Source organism: Xenopus tropicalis, chromosome 5 (genome assembly GCF_000004195.4).
Source record: "Xenopus tropicalis strain Nigerian chromosome 5, UCB_Xtro_10.0, whole genome shotgun sequence".
Lineage (NCBI taxonomy): Eukaryota > Metazoa > Chordata > Amphibia > Anura > Pipidae > Xenopus > Xenopus tropicalis.
In genome coordinates this window covers 33213065-33230990 of record NC_030681.2, presented here as the reverse complement: position 1 = coordinate 33230990, position 17926 = coordinate 33213065, and the positions used below count along the sequence as shown (strand labels likewise).

At 39.9% G+C, this 17926-nt stretch overlaps 1 protein-coding gene and 1 long non-coding RNA gene across 13 annotated transcripts in view; one reads left to right on the top strand and one right to left on the bottom strand.

Annotated features, from left to right (window-relative positions):
• Window positions 1–1341: 1341 nt before the first annotated feature.
• LOC108647655 lies at window positions 1342–2660 on the bottom strand. The gene is made up of 2 exons (XR_001924588.2): window positions 2427–2660; window positions 1342–1658 (listed from the first exon to the last, which is right to left on the bottom strand). It is a non-coding gene; the product is annotated as an uncharacterized LOC108647655 (long non-coding RNA).
• A 168-nt stretch (window positions 2661–2828) lies between these two features.
• Window positions 2829–17926, top strand: part of ehbp1 (EH domain binding protein 1) — a 303778-nt gene continuing 288680 nt past the window's right edge. For 3 of the 12 annotated variants that reach the window (XM_018094164.2, XM_031902913.1, XM_031902912.1), the window contains exons 1-2: window positions 2830–3100; window positions 4288–4693. In XM_018094164.2, the coding sequence (XP_017949653.1) occupies window positions 4590–4693 (104 nt within the window). In that variant the 5' untranslated portion in view covers window positions 2830–3100; window positions 4288–4589. Of the gene's footprint in view, window positions 3101–4287; window positions 4694–17926 lie in introns of all 12 variants that reach the window. The other 9 variants (XM_018094163.2, XM_031902917.1, XM_031902915.1 and 6 more) reach the window with 5 other exon arrangements.

Here is a 17926-nt window from a genome sequence, read left to right as displayed (position 1 = left end):
TCATGGATACTAAACCCCAGAAAATACCCTGCCATAGACAATACTGAGAATTGCCTCTGCTAAAACACACCTAGAGTCAGTTATTGGTAAATTATCAGCATTGTCTATTTTTGTAGCCATGACAAGTAGCTGCTACTAGTAACTCCATATCTCCTTAACCCTAAGGGTTGGACAGATGTGGAAATTAAACCCTCTGATAAAGGGGATAATATGTATAATGTGGTGGTGTGGCCAAAAATACTGTGTACAATGTGGTGGTCTGGCCAAAAATACTGTATGTGGCGGAGACCTTGAAACAACTATATGATATTAAGTACAATGCTTTAATTAAGGATGCTTTGGATACTATACTTATTACCAGTACTGAGTGTAAAGCACTTAAGAACACACTATCCACACTACCCCTACATTTTAAATGCTGCCAAAAGTTTCCAAAAATATGTACAGACCCCCAGGCAGACGCATTGTTTCAGGTAAAGGGAGTTTATGTAAAAAATCAGTATCTATTTAGATAAGAACTTACAGGGGTTTGTTTCAGAATTGCCTTTCTTAATCAGGGACACAGGTGACCTTTTGACTAGGCAATATCACATCACTGTCCCCGTGGGCAACTTTTTAGTCACATGTGATGTTGAGTCACTCTATATGTCAATCTCCAACAAGTTAGGCCTACTGGCCACAAGATCTTCTTGGACACAGAAACGAGTAGGAGGAGGATTACAAAGATTTCATCATGGACCTCCTTAGGTTCTGCCTTACCCACAATTTCTTTGTGTTCAAAAAGAAATTGTACTTACAGACACAAGTGGTAGCCTACACACCCACATATGCTAACCTGTTTCTGGGCTGCTGGGAGGCCAACAGTTTACTGTATTTACTGATGATATGACATGTTTTGCTCAATATGTGTTAATGTGGTATAGGTACAGAGATTATGTGCTATTTAATTGGACATGCACAGAATAGTTACTGATGTGTTTTATACAAACTTTGAATTCTGATAGATTTAATATCAGACTAAAATACAGAGTGTGTAAATCCAAAATTGATTTTTTTGGATGTGACTCTATCAATTGATCAGTTGGGTTGTGTGAACAGTGACCCCTATAGGAAACTGACTGCCACTAACTATTTTACACTTGACGTGTCACCAGAATGAAGTAGTAAAGAGAAGGATACTAATGGGCAAGCTACTTTGATTGAAGAGCCATAGAACTAAAGAACACACTGAAAGAGAAGGGATACACTGATAAATTCCTACATAAAGCCTATTGCAGGGCTTTACATAACAATAGGTCTTGCCTTTCAGTTAAAAGGGACAAAAAATGTCATGAGCGGAAGGCTGATAATATTAGATTTATTTGTATCTTCTCTAATTTGAGCACTGAGATTCGAAAAATCTTAAAGAAACATTGGCCCATTCTGGGCACTGACCCCAACTTGGGGGTCAGTGACCTTATATCAAGGAATCACATAATATGACAGATAGATTTAGGAGGACTCGGTGTATTAAACACTTTTTTGATTGCAACACTGAGTTGTATATTTGATCATATGCGGCTGAAATACACTGTATGTGGGAGAAACCAAATGTGAATGGATCTTTACTCTCAATTTCCTGTCTCCGAATGGGTTGAATAAGCATTGGGTGCTTTTCTCTGAAATAAAAAAATCAAATATTAAAAAAATCACCTAAAAATTACAAACTCTAAACAATTTAATTACTAACAAAGACCACTTGTTATTATGATTTTTGTTTCTTGATTGTTTGAGCAGCATGTTTGTTTTTTTCCTTTCTTTTTTTAAGGCTTTCCTTCTGCCTCTGCATTCCCCTGAAATATGAGCACTGAACACAGCCACCTTCTGGTTACCATAGCAAGAGACACAGCCTCAAAAGCCTTACCAAATAGCAAACCAAGGAAGCAATGGGCTGACAAAGTAATAAAGTGCAGTGAATATGCAACTGATAGTAACACCCACCTTATAGTGATTGGTTGATATGCAGTAACATGAGGCTCTAAGAGAAGGAAGAGGGCCACACACAAATTAAGTGCAGTGAATATATAATAGGGTAAACACCCACAACATAGTAATATGAACCTCTGCAAGAGAAGGGAGATAGGGTCTCACACAATAATGAAGTGCAGTGAATATTCCATCAGGTTGACACCCACCCTGCAGGATTGGCAGACAGGAAGTAGGAGTAAATGCTGTGACCCTGTAAATACCAGAAGAGAAGGGGGTGCCTTGAGAAAGCGCCACAGTGTGAGGAGCACTGGAGTGTGTGTTTTTAACAAAATGTGGAGACTAAATTCTCTGTAATACAACTGCTTTACCTATAATAATACATATAATAATATCTAGTGCCTATTATCCTAAGGATATTGTCCATTCTGCCATACCAAAATGAAAAAGTTATGTTTCACCTTTCTATCCCTGTGACAAACTGCATCAGTAGGTGGGAAAGTGCACATTTTTTCTATCCCTGTGTGGTTGGGCTTGTTTTTGCCCTACAAACATTTTTCTGATGATTCTAATTTGGCACAGTACTGCACGTCACCACCTGTGACCTTTTTCAGGCTGAAGTGCAAGACATTTTTCTCGTTTTGTGTACAGTTTATAACATAGACGAAAGGCATTCATTTCCACAGGGCACAGACTCTCCGCTGTCTCTCAAGCGTCTCTGAAATGTGCCTTTTAAAACACCGGCAAGCCCCGCCTCCTCCTACCATGGTAAGTAGTCGCCTTGCAGAATGATTGGCAGAGCCGAGCACCAATGCTTGCTCAGTATCCAGGCTGTCGGATGCCCAATGTGGAAAGCTGTGGAGCGGGCTCTGGCTTGCAGGGAGGGTGTTTTTTTGCACCAAGGCTTGTGTTGGAGTCCAGGGCCGGGGGTACCTACTACTGGTTGGACCGCACCTTCCTGTCTGCATACTAAACATTGGAGCCTTTCTGAGGAATATATCGTCATGATATTGGTGCTTCTGCTGTGATTGAAGGCAGGGAAGTCCGAGCTGTTGGTATGGATGATCATCAGGCAGGGTTTAGGGCTGCTGCTGCTGCTGCCAAGGATTAAATGCCCCGGTGGACAGAAGGAGAGGTGAGCTATGCCTTACTAAGCAGAAAGGACTCAGTCTTGTCTTCTGCTCAGCTTTATCCCGCCGGGGAGAGAGGGCTGAAGGCAGAATAGTGATTAGGGCAGAAGATCGCAAATCTGTGGCTGCACTGGCTCCTGGGATCGGCTGCAGTGGGATGATGGGAATTGTAGTTTGGTCACATCTCAATTGCAATAGCAGTTTTTTTCAGGAGACGTTTTATTTGTATATGTATACCCTCCGTGTTAATAGTGATCCCTCTTATTTAGATGTATTTTATTTGAATTAGCGTATCAGGCATTTATTTTAGTTGAACTAGCATACAAGTACTGCAACAGAACAGAGTAGGTAGAGGTAGAAGTAAGCCAAATCAGCTTATAGGAGTTGCTAGTCCCCCCCCCCCCCACACACACACATTTCAGTGACATATCCCAGTGACAGAGGTGCTTATAGTCCCAGCTGGATTATGCCAGCCCCATTAGCCTGTAGCCACACAATCTAAATCCAAGCCATGTTTGTGTTTATTGGTGACTAATAGGTGCCTGGGTAATGGTGCTGCACATATTGCTGGTTCAGATTTTGCTGGCAGTCACATAGATGCAGAATGTGTGAATGTGGCAGTCCCCCTAGGGCTTATTTCCAGGTCTGTGTGCAACCAAACAACCTTCCCCTGCTCAGTAGTGTCAGATGCTGTGTAATATGTGTGTGAAATCAGGCAGTGGGCCAGGAAGTACTGTTACATTGCCCTTATCACCAGCACATTTTGTATTGTTGTTATTATCAAGTAAACTATACAGTGGCAACATAAACAATGCACTCAGGTACACACCAGTGTAAGATAGGAAGATTTATTAGGGTTTATAGTTCAGAAAATGGATCCTTATCCTGCAGCCTTACTGCTTGTGACTGAGAGAGAACCTGAGAGTTGCAGTGCAACAACAGCTAGTTCGATTTCCCTTTTTTAGAAGAATACATTCCAGTTATCAAGGCCTGAAAGGTATAATCCAGTTCTTTAAAGTAAGTGACTTTTCCTTTAGAAGCTTCAAACCTTTATGAGCAGCCTGTTTCACCAGCCACCTGTCCAAATACATTGGGTTTGCACGCAGCCTCCAAGTTAAATTGCCACATTATGTCAAATATTAACTATTTTCTTCCTCTTTTTTTCACTGTCTTTTTCCTTTGTCTGTGCCAGTTGTGCTGTACCGATTCCACGTCATTTTGCCTGGGAGGAGGAGGACTGACTTCCATGTACCGGGGACTTCCTTTCCCACAGCCATGCTGGAATCTCTTGAACTGGCTGCATACTACTGCTACTACCTTCTGAAGTGGGATCTGCCCTTGTCACTACTGAGAGCTGCTTCTGCTGCTGGACAACAACAGCCTCCGCTTGGCAACTGCTCCCTTCCCACGTCCTGCACCTTGTAATCTTCTGCACCCTGGATTATATAGACAAGACACGTTCCTTACCCAGCTGCTTGGATTTATTCCTGAATTATGGCTTCAGTGTGGAAGAGGCTGCAGCGAGTTGGCAAGCATGCCTCCAAGTTTCAGTTTGTTGCATCCTATCAGGAGCTGATGGTGGAGTGCACGAAGAAATGGTGAGTAGCATATTTCTGCTCATTACATTAAAACACATATAAAGCAGTGCAACATAAGGGTGTGTAATTGTGCAAGCTGCATTGCTTTAATGATTGCTATTGTTTAAGCTTGCACTAGGGTCTAATGAGATGCATAGAGTTATCTGTAACATTGGAAGTGTGTTTATATTAAAACATACCTGCATTTGGACATCCAATATATTGTCTCCATAAAAAGCATATACCATTTTCTATACTTCAGAAAGTGTGTTGAACCTGATGAACACCAGCTTCAGACTAACACAGTTAACACTTGCATCCTCTGGGCTTCTATCCTGTAGAAATCCTGAACGTGATGTACTAAACATTGGCATAGGAAATGTCACTGTGATGAATTTATATTTTATGGAAATGATAAATTGTACTAATGCAGTTACCAGTAGCAGCCAATCAGATCTTTGCTTTCATTTTCCTGCTTGTAGTGTCCTGCTCAAAATCAAGTGGCTGCTATTGGTAAGTGTACAGGTACAGTTTTAAACCATGTCGCTAGATTTGCTCCAGCTTTTGTAGAAGTCAGTGGGAGGTGTATTTTCAAAATCCAATGTATTTTATAATTGAAGGTTGAATCTGAAAATATAGAGTGGAGTGCTTTTGTTTTTTTTACACAATTTTAAATGATCCAGTTTTTTAGATTCATGGTTTTCATAAATAAGCTAGCAATCAGAATTTCCTTTTAGTTATTTCAAGATTTTTCAAATTTAGAAAAAAAAACTCTGGGTCAAATTTGAATTTTGATAAATCTTAGTCTCTAAGAGTTTCTGTAAAATGAGGCACCTTTGCACAAGAGCTGTAACCTATTCCAACTGGAAAGCAGTTAGCCTTGGCTTTTCAGATGTTGTTATATAATAAAATAATATATAATAAAATGTTGTTAATTATAAAACTGAATGTTTGCTTGCAATGGGTTACTGCACTGAAGCTATATTCTACCCTCCGGGCATATTGGCCCCTAGTGCCACCCTGAGGTGCCCTAAGAGATGCCTCCTCCCATGCTTCATTTTTTGGCGTCAGGGGGGGGGCACATTGCAAGTGCAGAGAGTGCAATAGTGTGTATCTTACTGCAAATTTCTACGGCACACAATACGCTTTGGTGGCGCAGCCATTCTTGGGAAAGGGAAATGGCACACAGTGCTTTGTGGTGTTTTTTGGTGACTTTTTTTTCTGTGAAACGCAAGGTGTTCTCTGCAGTCGCTGCACATGCTAATGATTCTTCTGGCATAGACATCTGCATTTTAGGTAGGCAGTGGTTAGCATGTGCCATTACCAGAGGCTTTATAATAACTTTCTTCTAGACAGCTGTGTCCATTCATTAAAGATACTTGTGTCACTATGTGCTTCTTGCACATCTGACACCTGCTATAACTGATGGAATTATGTGGACATAATATGGTCTGCACCAACTGTTTGCACTGTTTTATCTATGTATTTTGTATTAATATGCAAATGTAACCTAGTAATTGTGCCTGCATCCCGAAGTATTGCTTCAGCTTGGTGCAGCCACACACAGCGTATTTCAGCCGGAAACTGCTCGAGTATTCAGTTTTGGGCTGAGATAAGCTGCGTGTGCCTGCACCCAGGTCAAAGCAGTTCTTTAGGGGACAGGCACAACTTTCAGATACTTCAAGCGTGGGGCAGATTCTTGGCCTGCGCTTATCCCCAGGCCAAGAATCTGCCCTGTGTGGCGCTAGCCTCCTACCTTGCCTGCACTCAGAAGCACTGTCTTTGTCTGGATGCAGTCAGATGAAGTGGATATCACCTGTGAAATGCAAATTCAAACATTGTTTTGCCAACATCCCAAAAGCCTGCATCAGCCCCCTTTAGCTACAGGAATTATGGGGAAAACACTGCAATGTGGGTAAAAAAACAGGGAGATTGCATCCAGAATTGCACTTTGCACACTGGGTGTGGTAATTAAATGACCGCTAAAGTAACCTCAAGAACCCCGTCCTGCCATGAACTAAAAATACTAATGTGAAAATAGTAACATTTGTATGTCGCCCGCGGTAGCAGAGATGAACTGCAGGTGACATTTGGTTCTACAGCACCAGCGTCCTTAACACAGCTGTGCAGTCCTCAACAGATATCTGGGTAATTTTTGGCAAAATAACAATCAAACAAGCTGTTGGGAGGCCCCCTTATATAAAGGCCAATAAGCTGCTCGCTGAAGAGTACAAGTTTGTTGCATTAATTGGCCTGTGTATGGCCTCCTACACCTACTGTACAGGGAATGGGTTTTTTTTATTAGGACTTGGTGTTGATGTGTATATATGGGATATGCTAGTTTATATAATATATTAAATGATGTGCCCCCCTTTTGTAAAATGATAGGATATTATAATTCATCGAGGAGTTCCATGACTGGCTGAGTGCTTTTTGCAGAGCATGGAACTCCCAAGGTATTACATTATTTCTTAAAATACACAAGTTTAAGGGAGTCATGTGACAGAAATGACATCACTAAGCACAGATTATAACTGATGATATCAGTAAGGATTGTTTATAAGGATAAAATTTACAGAATATTCATGGCTCTTGCGTATTATATCTGTATAATGTATCGCTTTGCCATGGCCCTTGTCACAGTAACCGATCTGCCTGCAGTTAGCACAGTGGAGTGACACATTACTTCTGCAACAGGGAGATACTGTTACTTGCACATAAAATAACATGAGGATTCATTACCTATAAAAACACACCCCACCCAGAATAAAATACATTCACAACTTACTTGCACAATATAAATAATGATTTTCAATATCAGATATATAGAATAGGAAAGCAGCATAAGGTCACCTGATTTCAGATAGAGGAAGGTTCTTATGCTTGATTTTGTAGTCTGTGCTTAGGATATTGTGTTTTTGGAATGTTAATGGTCTTTTGTGAGCAGTTTTGTTGCCCACGTGTCAGGCAGGTGAGAAAGTTCTCCTAATAGTACGTTTATTCATTCCTATTCCTATTTAAGCTGCTGATTTGATTCCTTTAGACCGATTTGGCAGCTTATCTGCCCATGTATTGGGACCTTTGAAAGTTTGGCCCTATATTTAGTCCGATATCACCCACCTAAATGTGCCCATACACCTTAAGATCAGCTCGATTGGCGGATCTTCTCCCGATATCCCCCACCTACAGGTGGGCGATATCGGGAGAATCCAGGCTAATTTGATCGTGTGGCCCTGGGGCCAAACGATCAAATTATTATGGTGGGTATAGGCAAAGTCAGTCCGGGGACCGCATCAACGAGCCAATGCGGGCCATGATCGACTAGATTTTTTAACCTGCCTGATCGAGATTTGCCCGATTTCAGGCCAGATATCAGTCGGGCAGGCCCGACGGTAGTGCCCATACACGGGCCGATTAACTGCCGAATCGGTCTAAGGGGCCGATATCAGCAGCTAGAAGACCTGCTTGTTTGGCGATCTTACTGAATATCTTGTAATATGTTATAATAATCTTTTGATAAATATCTTATAATATGCCCCTTTATACTTTGTATTTTGTGGCGTGTAAGAGTCTGTACAGTGGGCTGCTTAGCTATGGGGCTTCATGAGGGCATTGCTGAGAAGTTGGTGTTTGGGCAATAAGGCTGATAGAATGTACTCCTTAGCTAAACTATGTAGGGAGTTCCTCTAGTCACACTTATTTCCAAGTTTAAATTAACTTTTTTTCCTTTTTATTGGGGGCGTTTCTGACCCGTGAGCCACCTGAACTCGCCTCATGATAGCAGCACCCCTGCTTTTAATGAATGTAGGGTTGTCACCCCTAAAAGCAGTAGAGGGGTAAAGGAAATCTATTATCAGGTTTAGTTGGTAGTATTTCTTATATGCATATTTTGAAGCAGACAGTCAGCAAATAGCAGAACTATTCCTAGTGTACATCGAAAGCTAAGGGTGAAGACACACAGAGCTACTTGTAGCATCTATTTGTCATGGCTACTAAAATAGACAACGTAGAGACAGTTATCAGTAAATGATCAGCGTGTGTTTTAGCTTAAGCAATACTCAGTATTGTCTATGGCAGGGTATTTTTTGGCGTTTAGTAGCTGATACTTAGTAGCTCCATGTGTCTTCACCCTAAAAGCCAGGGTCTAGTTGGTGCTTCTTTCTACACTAGGGATAGAAATAACCTCGCACTAAAGCTAACTAAATGGGTGCACTTGAATGTATTTGAAAAGTTATTTTATTAAAGACGACAAGCACACACCTAATCAAGGCACACCATCTAAGAAATATTAAAATTAATAATAATTAATTTTAATATTTCTTAGATGGTGTGCCTTGATTAGGTGTGTGCTTGTCGTCTTTCTACACTAGGACACAGTTTGTCCTTGTTACTGTTTCAACCTGTTTGTGTTGCATATCATGTGTATACATTGCTGTGGGGATGGGTGCAAATGTAATTTCTGCTGCAAAGCAACCTGCTTGTAATTTTTGTACAATGGTAGTTGCTATTCTGTTGGAATTGCACAGTTTACACAGACTATATGAGTGCAAGGAGTGCATTTTGAAGTACTTTTAATGATAGTGGTTTTACACAAAACTCTGAGGAAATTGTGGGGACCGCAGTTGTACTTGTGGATGAACATGGGCCCTATAGTTTTCATATAATTCACCACAAATAATGTTTTTTTTTTTTGCAAACCACATAATATTTCTTTGACCAAAATGAAAGTTTTATGCACTTGTCAGGTTATTGCCGCTTGGAAATGTGTCGGTCCATGTTTCCAAGTGCTTTCACAGGCGTCCTCAAGCATTTGCCATCGCAGTTGAGATATGTTTGGACCATTTTCATACCACTCTTAGGCGTCAAAGCACCTAAAAATGCCCAGCGTGCCATTGCCCCCTTGTGAGTAAAAATAACCTAGCTCAGTTAAAATGAAAAAGTATTATGATAAAGGAGGCTGCACAGTGGTAATCACTTCTGCTTTGCAGCGCTGGGTTTCTAAATTCAGTCCCAGGTGTGGCGAGGAATTTGTATATTCTCCCCATGTCTGCATGAACTAAATTGACCATAGTATGGGTAAATGTGATAGGGACCTTAGATTGTAAGCTCCACTGGAGCAGGGACTGATGTGAATGATGTATAATCTCTTAAAAGCACTGTGGAAATATATCAGTGCTTTTTAAATTTCCAGGAAATAATGTGATGACAGTATCCCTTCAATTCAATGTAAATAGAGTGCATTTTGCATTATGTGCGGCATGATGTTTTCTGGCATTGATAGGGTGAAGGTGTACAGTGCGGTTCTTGCAGAATGTAACTTCTCCTGCATAACATCGATTAAAAATGCCAGTTGTCAGGAAGCTGGTTTCACAGTAGGAAGATGCTGACCCACTGATACACAGAGCTCCATTAATTCTAATGCACTTTTCTAAGTACTTGCCTTAACTGCATGTAAGGCATTTCTGTTATTTGCATGGCTCCATTAGCATTTAGCTCTGCATTGATTTCTGTGTAATGCCAAAAATTTGCACTGTTGTCTTATATCCTTGCTAGAATCAGTCAACAACTTAAATGTACGCTGCAAGGCTAGGGACTCTTCAGGATTTAAGATCTTAGAATTCATGCAGATAAAAAGTGGCCCCTCCTGACATTGCAGAAATGCAAGGCGTGTGTCAAGGGGCTGAAAACTTCTGGATCAAAATTTTTTCATAAAATGATGTGAGGGTGTGTAGGGTACTTTGTTTACATAATGACACTCTTCTGCACCTCGGGGACAAATATAAGACATACTGAGATTCCTGATGGATTTTGAGAAGGAGGGTGATCATGGAAAGCAATTATAGCAGGATAAATTTGCATTTTAAAATATTTCAATCATAGTAGCTGCTGTGTTCCTTTGACTGCTATAGTTTGCCCACTCAGTGTCAAATGTTGTAAATTCCTGACATTGTGGCTTTATGGATGATCTGCAGATTAGCTTAATAGTGCTTAAATGTTCAACATATAATTATATTGCAGACATTGGTACAGTAACTAGATTATATGGAAGACTTGCTGTAGCTGACAGAACATTATCATTTATGGTCAGTGTGTTTGGTTTTTTGGTTGGTGGGTGCAAATATTGTTAAGAGGGTGGGATTATGGTCAGATCTTCTTCAATGAAATCATGCAAAGCAAATGCATAGTATACTGTATTCAAGATGGGGGCTTACCAGTGCTTTGTAAAGGGGAAGAATTACTCTCACAAATCTGAGCTTCTTCTAATAGAGCCCAGAAACTTGTTTGCTCTTGCAATTGCTGACTGGCATTGTTGGCTATGCCCAAAATTATTATCCCATGTATTGTAGGTCCTTCTTCACTGTGGACATGCCTGTCTTAGTCCCATTAAGGGTATGAGTGGTCCAAAGTTCTGTCAATTACTCCAACACTTCTTCCTATTACAATTAGAGCTGCATTATTTACTGTCAGGTGATCTCTGTGGGAGCACACAGCCCATCATAAAATTGTGGCTTATAGTAATTTATACACCAGTTTGGCCAATTAATATAGGCCACTTAATATGATATAAATCTGTTGGTTAAGTAATCATTCTGGGGGTATAGTTGTTCTTTTAATCGGTTTAAAAAGACCATCAAAGTCCATCAAGTTCAATTCATTCTAATTAAACCCAGTGCATATACACACTTACTTATACAGACCAACCTATACACTTTCATATATAACTGTATATACCAATATTTATACTAACTAGCTGTAAAAACACTGTAGTGTTTCTGAATAGTTCCTAACACACTCTACCTGTGCCAGTGCCTGTTCTAAACAGAGAATTTGCCACTGTTTTCAGGGGAACTTGGTGACATGCTGGTTTCAAGCACTCATTCAGTCCAGTGAATAGAAATATATATAACTAAAGAGGCATAAGCGCTTAAAGCAGGCAGCGTTCAAACTACGTGTGACAAATGACGCGTTTTGGAGGGCTCAGAAGGGATGATACTCTGCATCGGAACAATTTTTGAAAAATCTTTTTTGCTAAATTTATTCATAGCTCTCATGCCATTTTTGGTAATGCATGTATATTGATAAAATTCTTATTAAGTGGAGAGAAAACCAGATACAAATGCTATTATCAAGTTGAACCACCCCTTTTAAAATCTTCCAAAATCTGTTAGTTTAGCACTCGCAAGTAATGAAGGTCATGGCTAGATTTAAAACTGGTGTACCCCTAGGCCAGAGAACCCGCTTGCACCAAATATGATCCTCACCATGGTATCTAAATGGACTGGCTGAGTGTTTTCAAATTGCTACATTTCACAGGAAAAGCACTAGCAATCAAGCACCATGGCCCAGACATCTATATATGTGAACATGAATAGTAGCATTCTTATAAAAAGCAATACATTTTGTGTCTTTTTTAATAGACAACTGAGGAATGAGGCTGTACAGCAAATGTGACAATATCATTTTGCCCTGTCACAGCCTAAGGGGGATAAGATAAATCTATCAACGCTGCAGTATGACAAAACGCAATGACTTGAAGATCAGACACGGCCCTCTGTATTGTTTCCATGTTCACTTTGCAGAATTACTCCCTGGCAAAGCTGTTGGCTGAATTACACTCAGTACAAGATAGCCTTGCACAGTGATAGCATTGTAAAGAGGTGTCTGGGTATAACATGCTTTGGATGCAAACAAATAACATAATTCAGTCTTTTACAGTGTAAAGGCGCAGTTCACATTCACAATATGTATTGTTTTCAAATATTACTTTTCAGTTCCATTTATTATTATACAGTGTGATGACAGTCAATAGTAAATTTGTAACAAATACAGAAATCCCACCCTTATAATCCAAAGTCCTGGGGATGGCACTTAATAATGTAATATTGTAAGAAATAGAGCAGTCCGAGTATACAGGTCCAAAGCATGCTGTATACTTTCATAGGGAATAATAGGCAGCAATCCAACGTCTGTGCTATATTAGCAGTCAATGAGTCAAGTCTATATTTTTTGGGCTGCTTTAGTTTTGCAAATGAAATAATGCAATATTTAACCTTATATTCCTAGGACATTATCTATTGAGGTTGGCAAGTACAAATTCATTGCTGTCTTGTATGATGTAAAAAGTTAAAATAACTTGCATTGTCAGCTCTGAAACACCACCCTCTTTCTACACTGTTAATATCTGGTGCATAAATGTGGCCATGCATGGGCTGAATAAAGCTGCTGACTTGGTCTCTACCACCCTGGGGCCAAAAATCAGATCAGTCCATTTGACAAGATCACCAAATCAGTAAATCTGGGACCGATTTGGCCACCCACCATAGCAATTTATGGCCGACTTTAGTTATACGTTTCTCTGCTACATCAGGGCAACTAATGTATCAAATTGTAACTGTCACATTGTCAAACTGGTAAAGCAATTTATCAGATTACAAAGAGAATGTCCACCCAAATAATTCTATTTATTTTTTTGCATAAAGAAAAAATAAATCTGAGCACCTTTCAAATATATTTTAATTATGCTTTTAAAAATCAATAATTTGTAAATATTATTGCAATATATGTATTATGTTTAACAGCTACTTCCTATACAGTGATCCTCACCAAGGCTTGAATGCCTTTGTTTGACATGTCTTGCTGATCTAGAGTTTTTTTTTTTTTTCCTGATATGGCCTTGGTACCAGCCATATTTTCTGATTGTCCAGACATAAGTGATCAGTGTTTGATTGGGCCTCCAGGGCCCACTATGACAAGAACTAGATGGGGACATTACCAGAGGTTATAGGTATTTTATATAGACCTTTGGGCTGATAATAATTTCCTATTTTGGTACTCTGAGAGGCCAGTTAAACCTAGCAAATGATTTCCCTTTTTTGTATTGTAACACTTTATTGAGGGTATTTTATTCAGTTTCTACAGCCATATGTTGTTCTCCATTATATCTTAAGTGGGTTCCCCACAGTAGAAGTCCTTTCCTCTTACAATCTCTGGTAGACGTCAGTCTTGCTAAAACATGAAATCTGAGCCTGTATCATGGCTCTGCTGCTAACAGGAACATCAACCTCCCAGTTGACTATATAAATATTCCAGACTTGGGTTTCTCTTCTGCACATCAATATTAATGCAAAGGCTCTTGCTAAAAATGCAGGTTGTCTTTAAACTACTCTTAAGAACGGTGTGTCAGTGAGGATTTATATTTGTATATATAAAATGTCAACAGAACAGGACTGTGCTTGAGGGAAGTTGCATAAAGTAATAACCTTAAGGCGGACTCTGGAATTCTGCTGTTTTGTGTACAGATGCCCAAAGATCTGATGCTGTACTGTACAGTAACTACATAGTTTTTGTATATATACACCTAGCAAACATACAGTGCCACTAGTCCCTTATGTGCCGAGACATGCAATATGTAATAATAGGTAATAATGTAATAATAATACAAGTCAGCACAGTGGCAATGTGGTTAGCAGTGCTGTCTTGCAGTAAATTCCACTGGGGAATACAGTGGAGGAAATAATTATTTGACCCCTCACTGATTTTGTAAGTTTGTCCAATGACAAAGAAATGAAAAGTCTCAGAACAGTATCATTTCAATGGTAGGTTTATTTTAACAGTGGCAGATAGCACATCAAAAGGAAAATCGAAAAAATAACTTTAAATAAAAGATAGCAACTGATTTGCATTTCATTGAGTGAAATAAGTTTTTGAACCCCTACCAACCATTAAGAGTTCTGGCTCCCACAGAGTGGTTAGACACTTCTACTCAATTAGTCAACCTCATTAAGGACACCTGTCTTAACTAGTCACCTGTATAAAAGACACCTGTCCACAGAATCAATCAATCAGACTCCAAACTCTCCAACATGGGAAAGACCAAAGAGCTGTCCAAGGATGTCAGAGACAAAATTGTAGACCTGCACAAGGCTGGAATGGGCTACAAAACCATTAGCAAGAAGCTGGGAGAGAAGGTGACAACTGTTGGTGCGATTGTTCGAAAATGGAAGGAGCACAAAATGACCATCAATCGACCTCGCTCTGGGGCTCCACGCAAGATCTCACCTCGTGGGGTGTCAATGATTCTGAGAAAGGTGAAAAAGCATCCTAGAACTACACGGGAGGAGTTAGTTAATGACCTCAAATTAGCAGGGACCACAGTCACCAAGAAAACCATTGGAAACACATTACACCGCAATGGATTAAAATCCTGCAGGGCTCGCAAGGTCCCCCTGCTCAAGAAGGCACATGTGCAGGCCCGTCTGAAGTTTGCCAATGAACACCTGAATGATTCTGTGAGTGACTGGGAGAAGGTGCTGTGGTCTGATGAGACCAAAATAGAGCTCTTTGGCATTAACTCAACTCGCTGTGTTTGGAGGAAGAAAAATGCTGCCTATGACCCCCAAAACACCGTCCCCACCGTCAAGCATGGGGGTGGAAACATTTTGCTTTGGGGGTGTTTTTCTGCTAAGGGCACAGGACAACTTATTCGCATTAACGGGAAAATGGACGGAGCCATGTATCGTGAAATCCTGAACGACAACCTCTTTCCCTCTGCCAGGAAACTGAAAATGGGTCGTGGATGGGTGTTCCAGCACGACAATGACCCAAAACATACAGCAAAGGCAACAAAGGAGTGGCTCAAGAAGAAGCACATTAAGGTCATGGAGTGGCCTAGTCAGTCTCCGGACCTTAATCCAATAGAAAACCTATGGAGGGAGCTCAAGCTCAGAGTTGCACAGAGACAACCTCGAAACCTTAGGGATTTAGAGATGATCTGCAAAGAGGAGTGGACCAACATTCCTCCTAAAATGTGCGCAAACTTGGTCATCAATTACAAGAAACGTTTGACCTCTGTGCTTGCAAACAAGGGTTTTTCCACTAAGTATTAAGTCTTTTTTTGTTAGAGGGTTCAAAAACTTATTTCACTCAATGAAATGCAAATCAGTTGCTATCTTTTATTTAAAGTTATTTTTTCGATTTTCCTTTTGATGTGCTATCTGCCACTGTTAAAATAAACCTACCATTGAAATGATACTGTTCTGAGACTTTTCATTTCTTTGTCATTGGACAAACTTACAAAATCAGTGAGGGGTCAAATAATTATTTCCTCCACTGTATATGGTGCTGTAGAATATGTTGGCACTATATAATAATCATTAGAATAAAAATGTAAAATACTGTGAGCTTGTGACCGTAAAGCTAAGTTCCCTGCTTGTTTAGGCCTACTGTATGTTTGGCCTGGAGGCCTGATTATAGTAAAAGGAAAAAATGGAATAGAGACTATCGTTCACCTGTCAACACTCCAATATTTCTTAGGAGTTTTCTATATTTATACCCCTAAGGTGGACTGGCCCATTGGCATACCTGGAAAAATCCCAGCAGGCCCCAACCTTGTTGGACCCTGCCAGCTGTCCCCAGCCACCTCTGCTTCCTGCTCCACTGGCATACATATCTTTGTGGAATGCATGGCCATCTTTAATTTATAATAGCAGAGCAGGAGTGGAGGTGCCTGGGTGGTGGGCGCTTAAGTCGTGTACATGGTGGGCCCTGAGAACCCCAGTCCTACTCTGTAAGTGGAGCACATAATGTAGTTCAGGTGGAACTGTGGCAGCACTGTGGCTTAATGGGTTGCACTTCTCCCTTGGCAAGGACTGATGTGAATGATTTATAACCTCTGTAAAGCCCTGCTTTTGGTGCTATGCACCTTGTGCCTCAACCCCCTATCCTTATAGACTGTAAGCTCTATTGGGCAGGGCCCCTTCTCACCTCTTGTATCGGTTATTGGTTGCTCTGTATGTAATTATGTATGTTCATTGTATAAACCCAGCGCTAAGGAATATGTTGGTGCTTTCTAAATACATGTTAATAAAGATAAAGGTCCCAGAATGAGACTGAAAGTTTCAGCACGGTGGTGGAATAAAAAGCAATTATTATTCATGACATATGGAGTGCTGGTCCTTCATCATTTATACAGGTATAGGACCCATTATCCAGAATGCTCAGGACCAAGGGTATCCGGATAAGGGGTCTTTCCGTAATTTGGATCTCAATACCTTAAGTCTACTAAAAAATCAATAAAACATTAATTATACCCAATAGGATTGTTTTGCATCCAATAAGGATTATTTATATCTTAGTTGAGATCGATTACAAGGTACTTTTTTATTTCTACATAGAAAAAGGAAATCGTTTTAAAATTCTGAATTATTTGATTAAAATGAAGTCTATGTGAGACGGGCTTTCCGTAATTCGGAGCAAAAACAGCACTCCTACGTTTTAAAGAATTGTTAAAAAAAAAATGTAAGTGCAAAAAGAGAAAAAAAAATAAAAAAAATAAATAAATAAAAAAAAAAAATATATATATATACTGTGTGTGTGTGTGTATATATATATATATATATATATATATATATATATATATATAAAATAATCATCTGTGGCCAGCACAACAGCATAACAATATATTTAAAATAAAAATTTTTTGATGAAACATTGAAGGGTGTGCTGGCCACAGATGATTATTTTCTATACAGATATAATTTTGGCTAGCACCCCGCAGAACATTGAGCCTTGGAGTGCGGACACCATTTGGATTGATATATATATATATATATATATATATATATAGACCCCTTTGTGTACACAGTGTACACTGGCATGTAAGTAATAGCTATTTTATTATGCTTTATCCTTTAAGGAAACCAGGGGGCCTGTTTATAAAGAACAAGAAATAGCCAAACTCTACTCTACCTCTGATGATAGAGCAGACTGAGAGTGAGCTTAGTGATATTTTTAAACCATTATTTTTACCAGTGTTATTCCTGGCCTAGCGGAGTTAACAGTATAATAGTTGTGCTGGAAAATTGATAGTAGCAGCAAGAAAACCTTTATCTGCCTGAAAGAACATATTGTAGCTAACAGTTTCCGCAGAAGTCATAACATTTTAATTGCATATGTGTCTTTTTTGGCCCACGAGGAATTATTGTTAAAGGACAATGAAAGGTTAATATAAATTAAAAGTAAGTCTAAAGGCATTCTTTTTAAGTACTTACTGCATATCTAAATTCCCAGATCCCTGCTTGCTTCTCTGAGATATGGCGCTGGCAGCCTACAGCAGTGTGAAGCCTACAGTGACATCACTGAAATCTCTCTCCCCTTCCTGTAGGTGCCAGTGGCAGCCTTCCTATTCTCTGAGCATGTGTGCAACTTGGTCCTGTCTCCTGTTCTGAGCTACACATGCCCACCAGCCAATCAGAA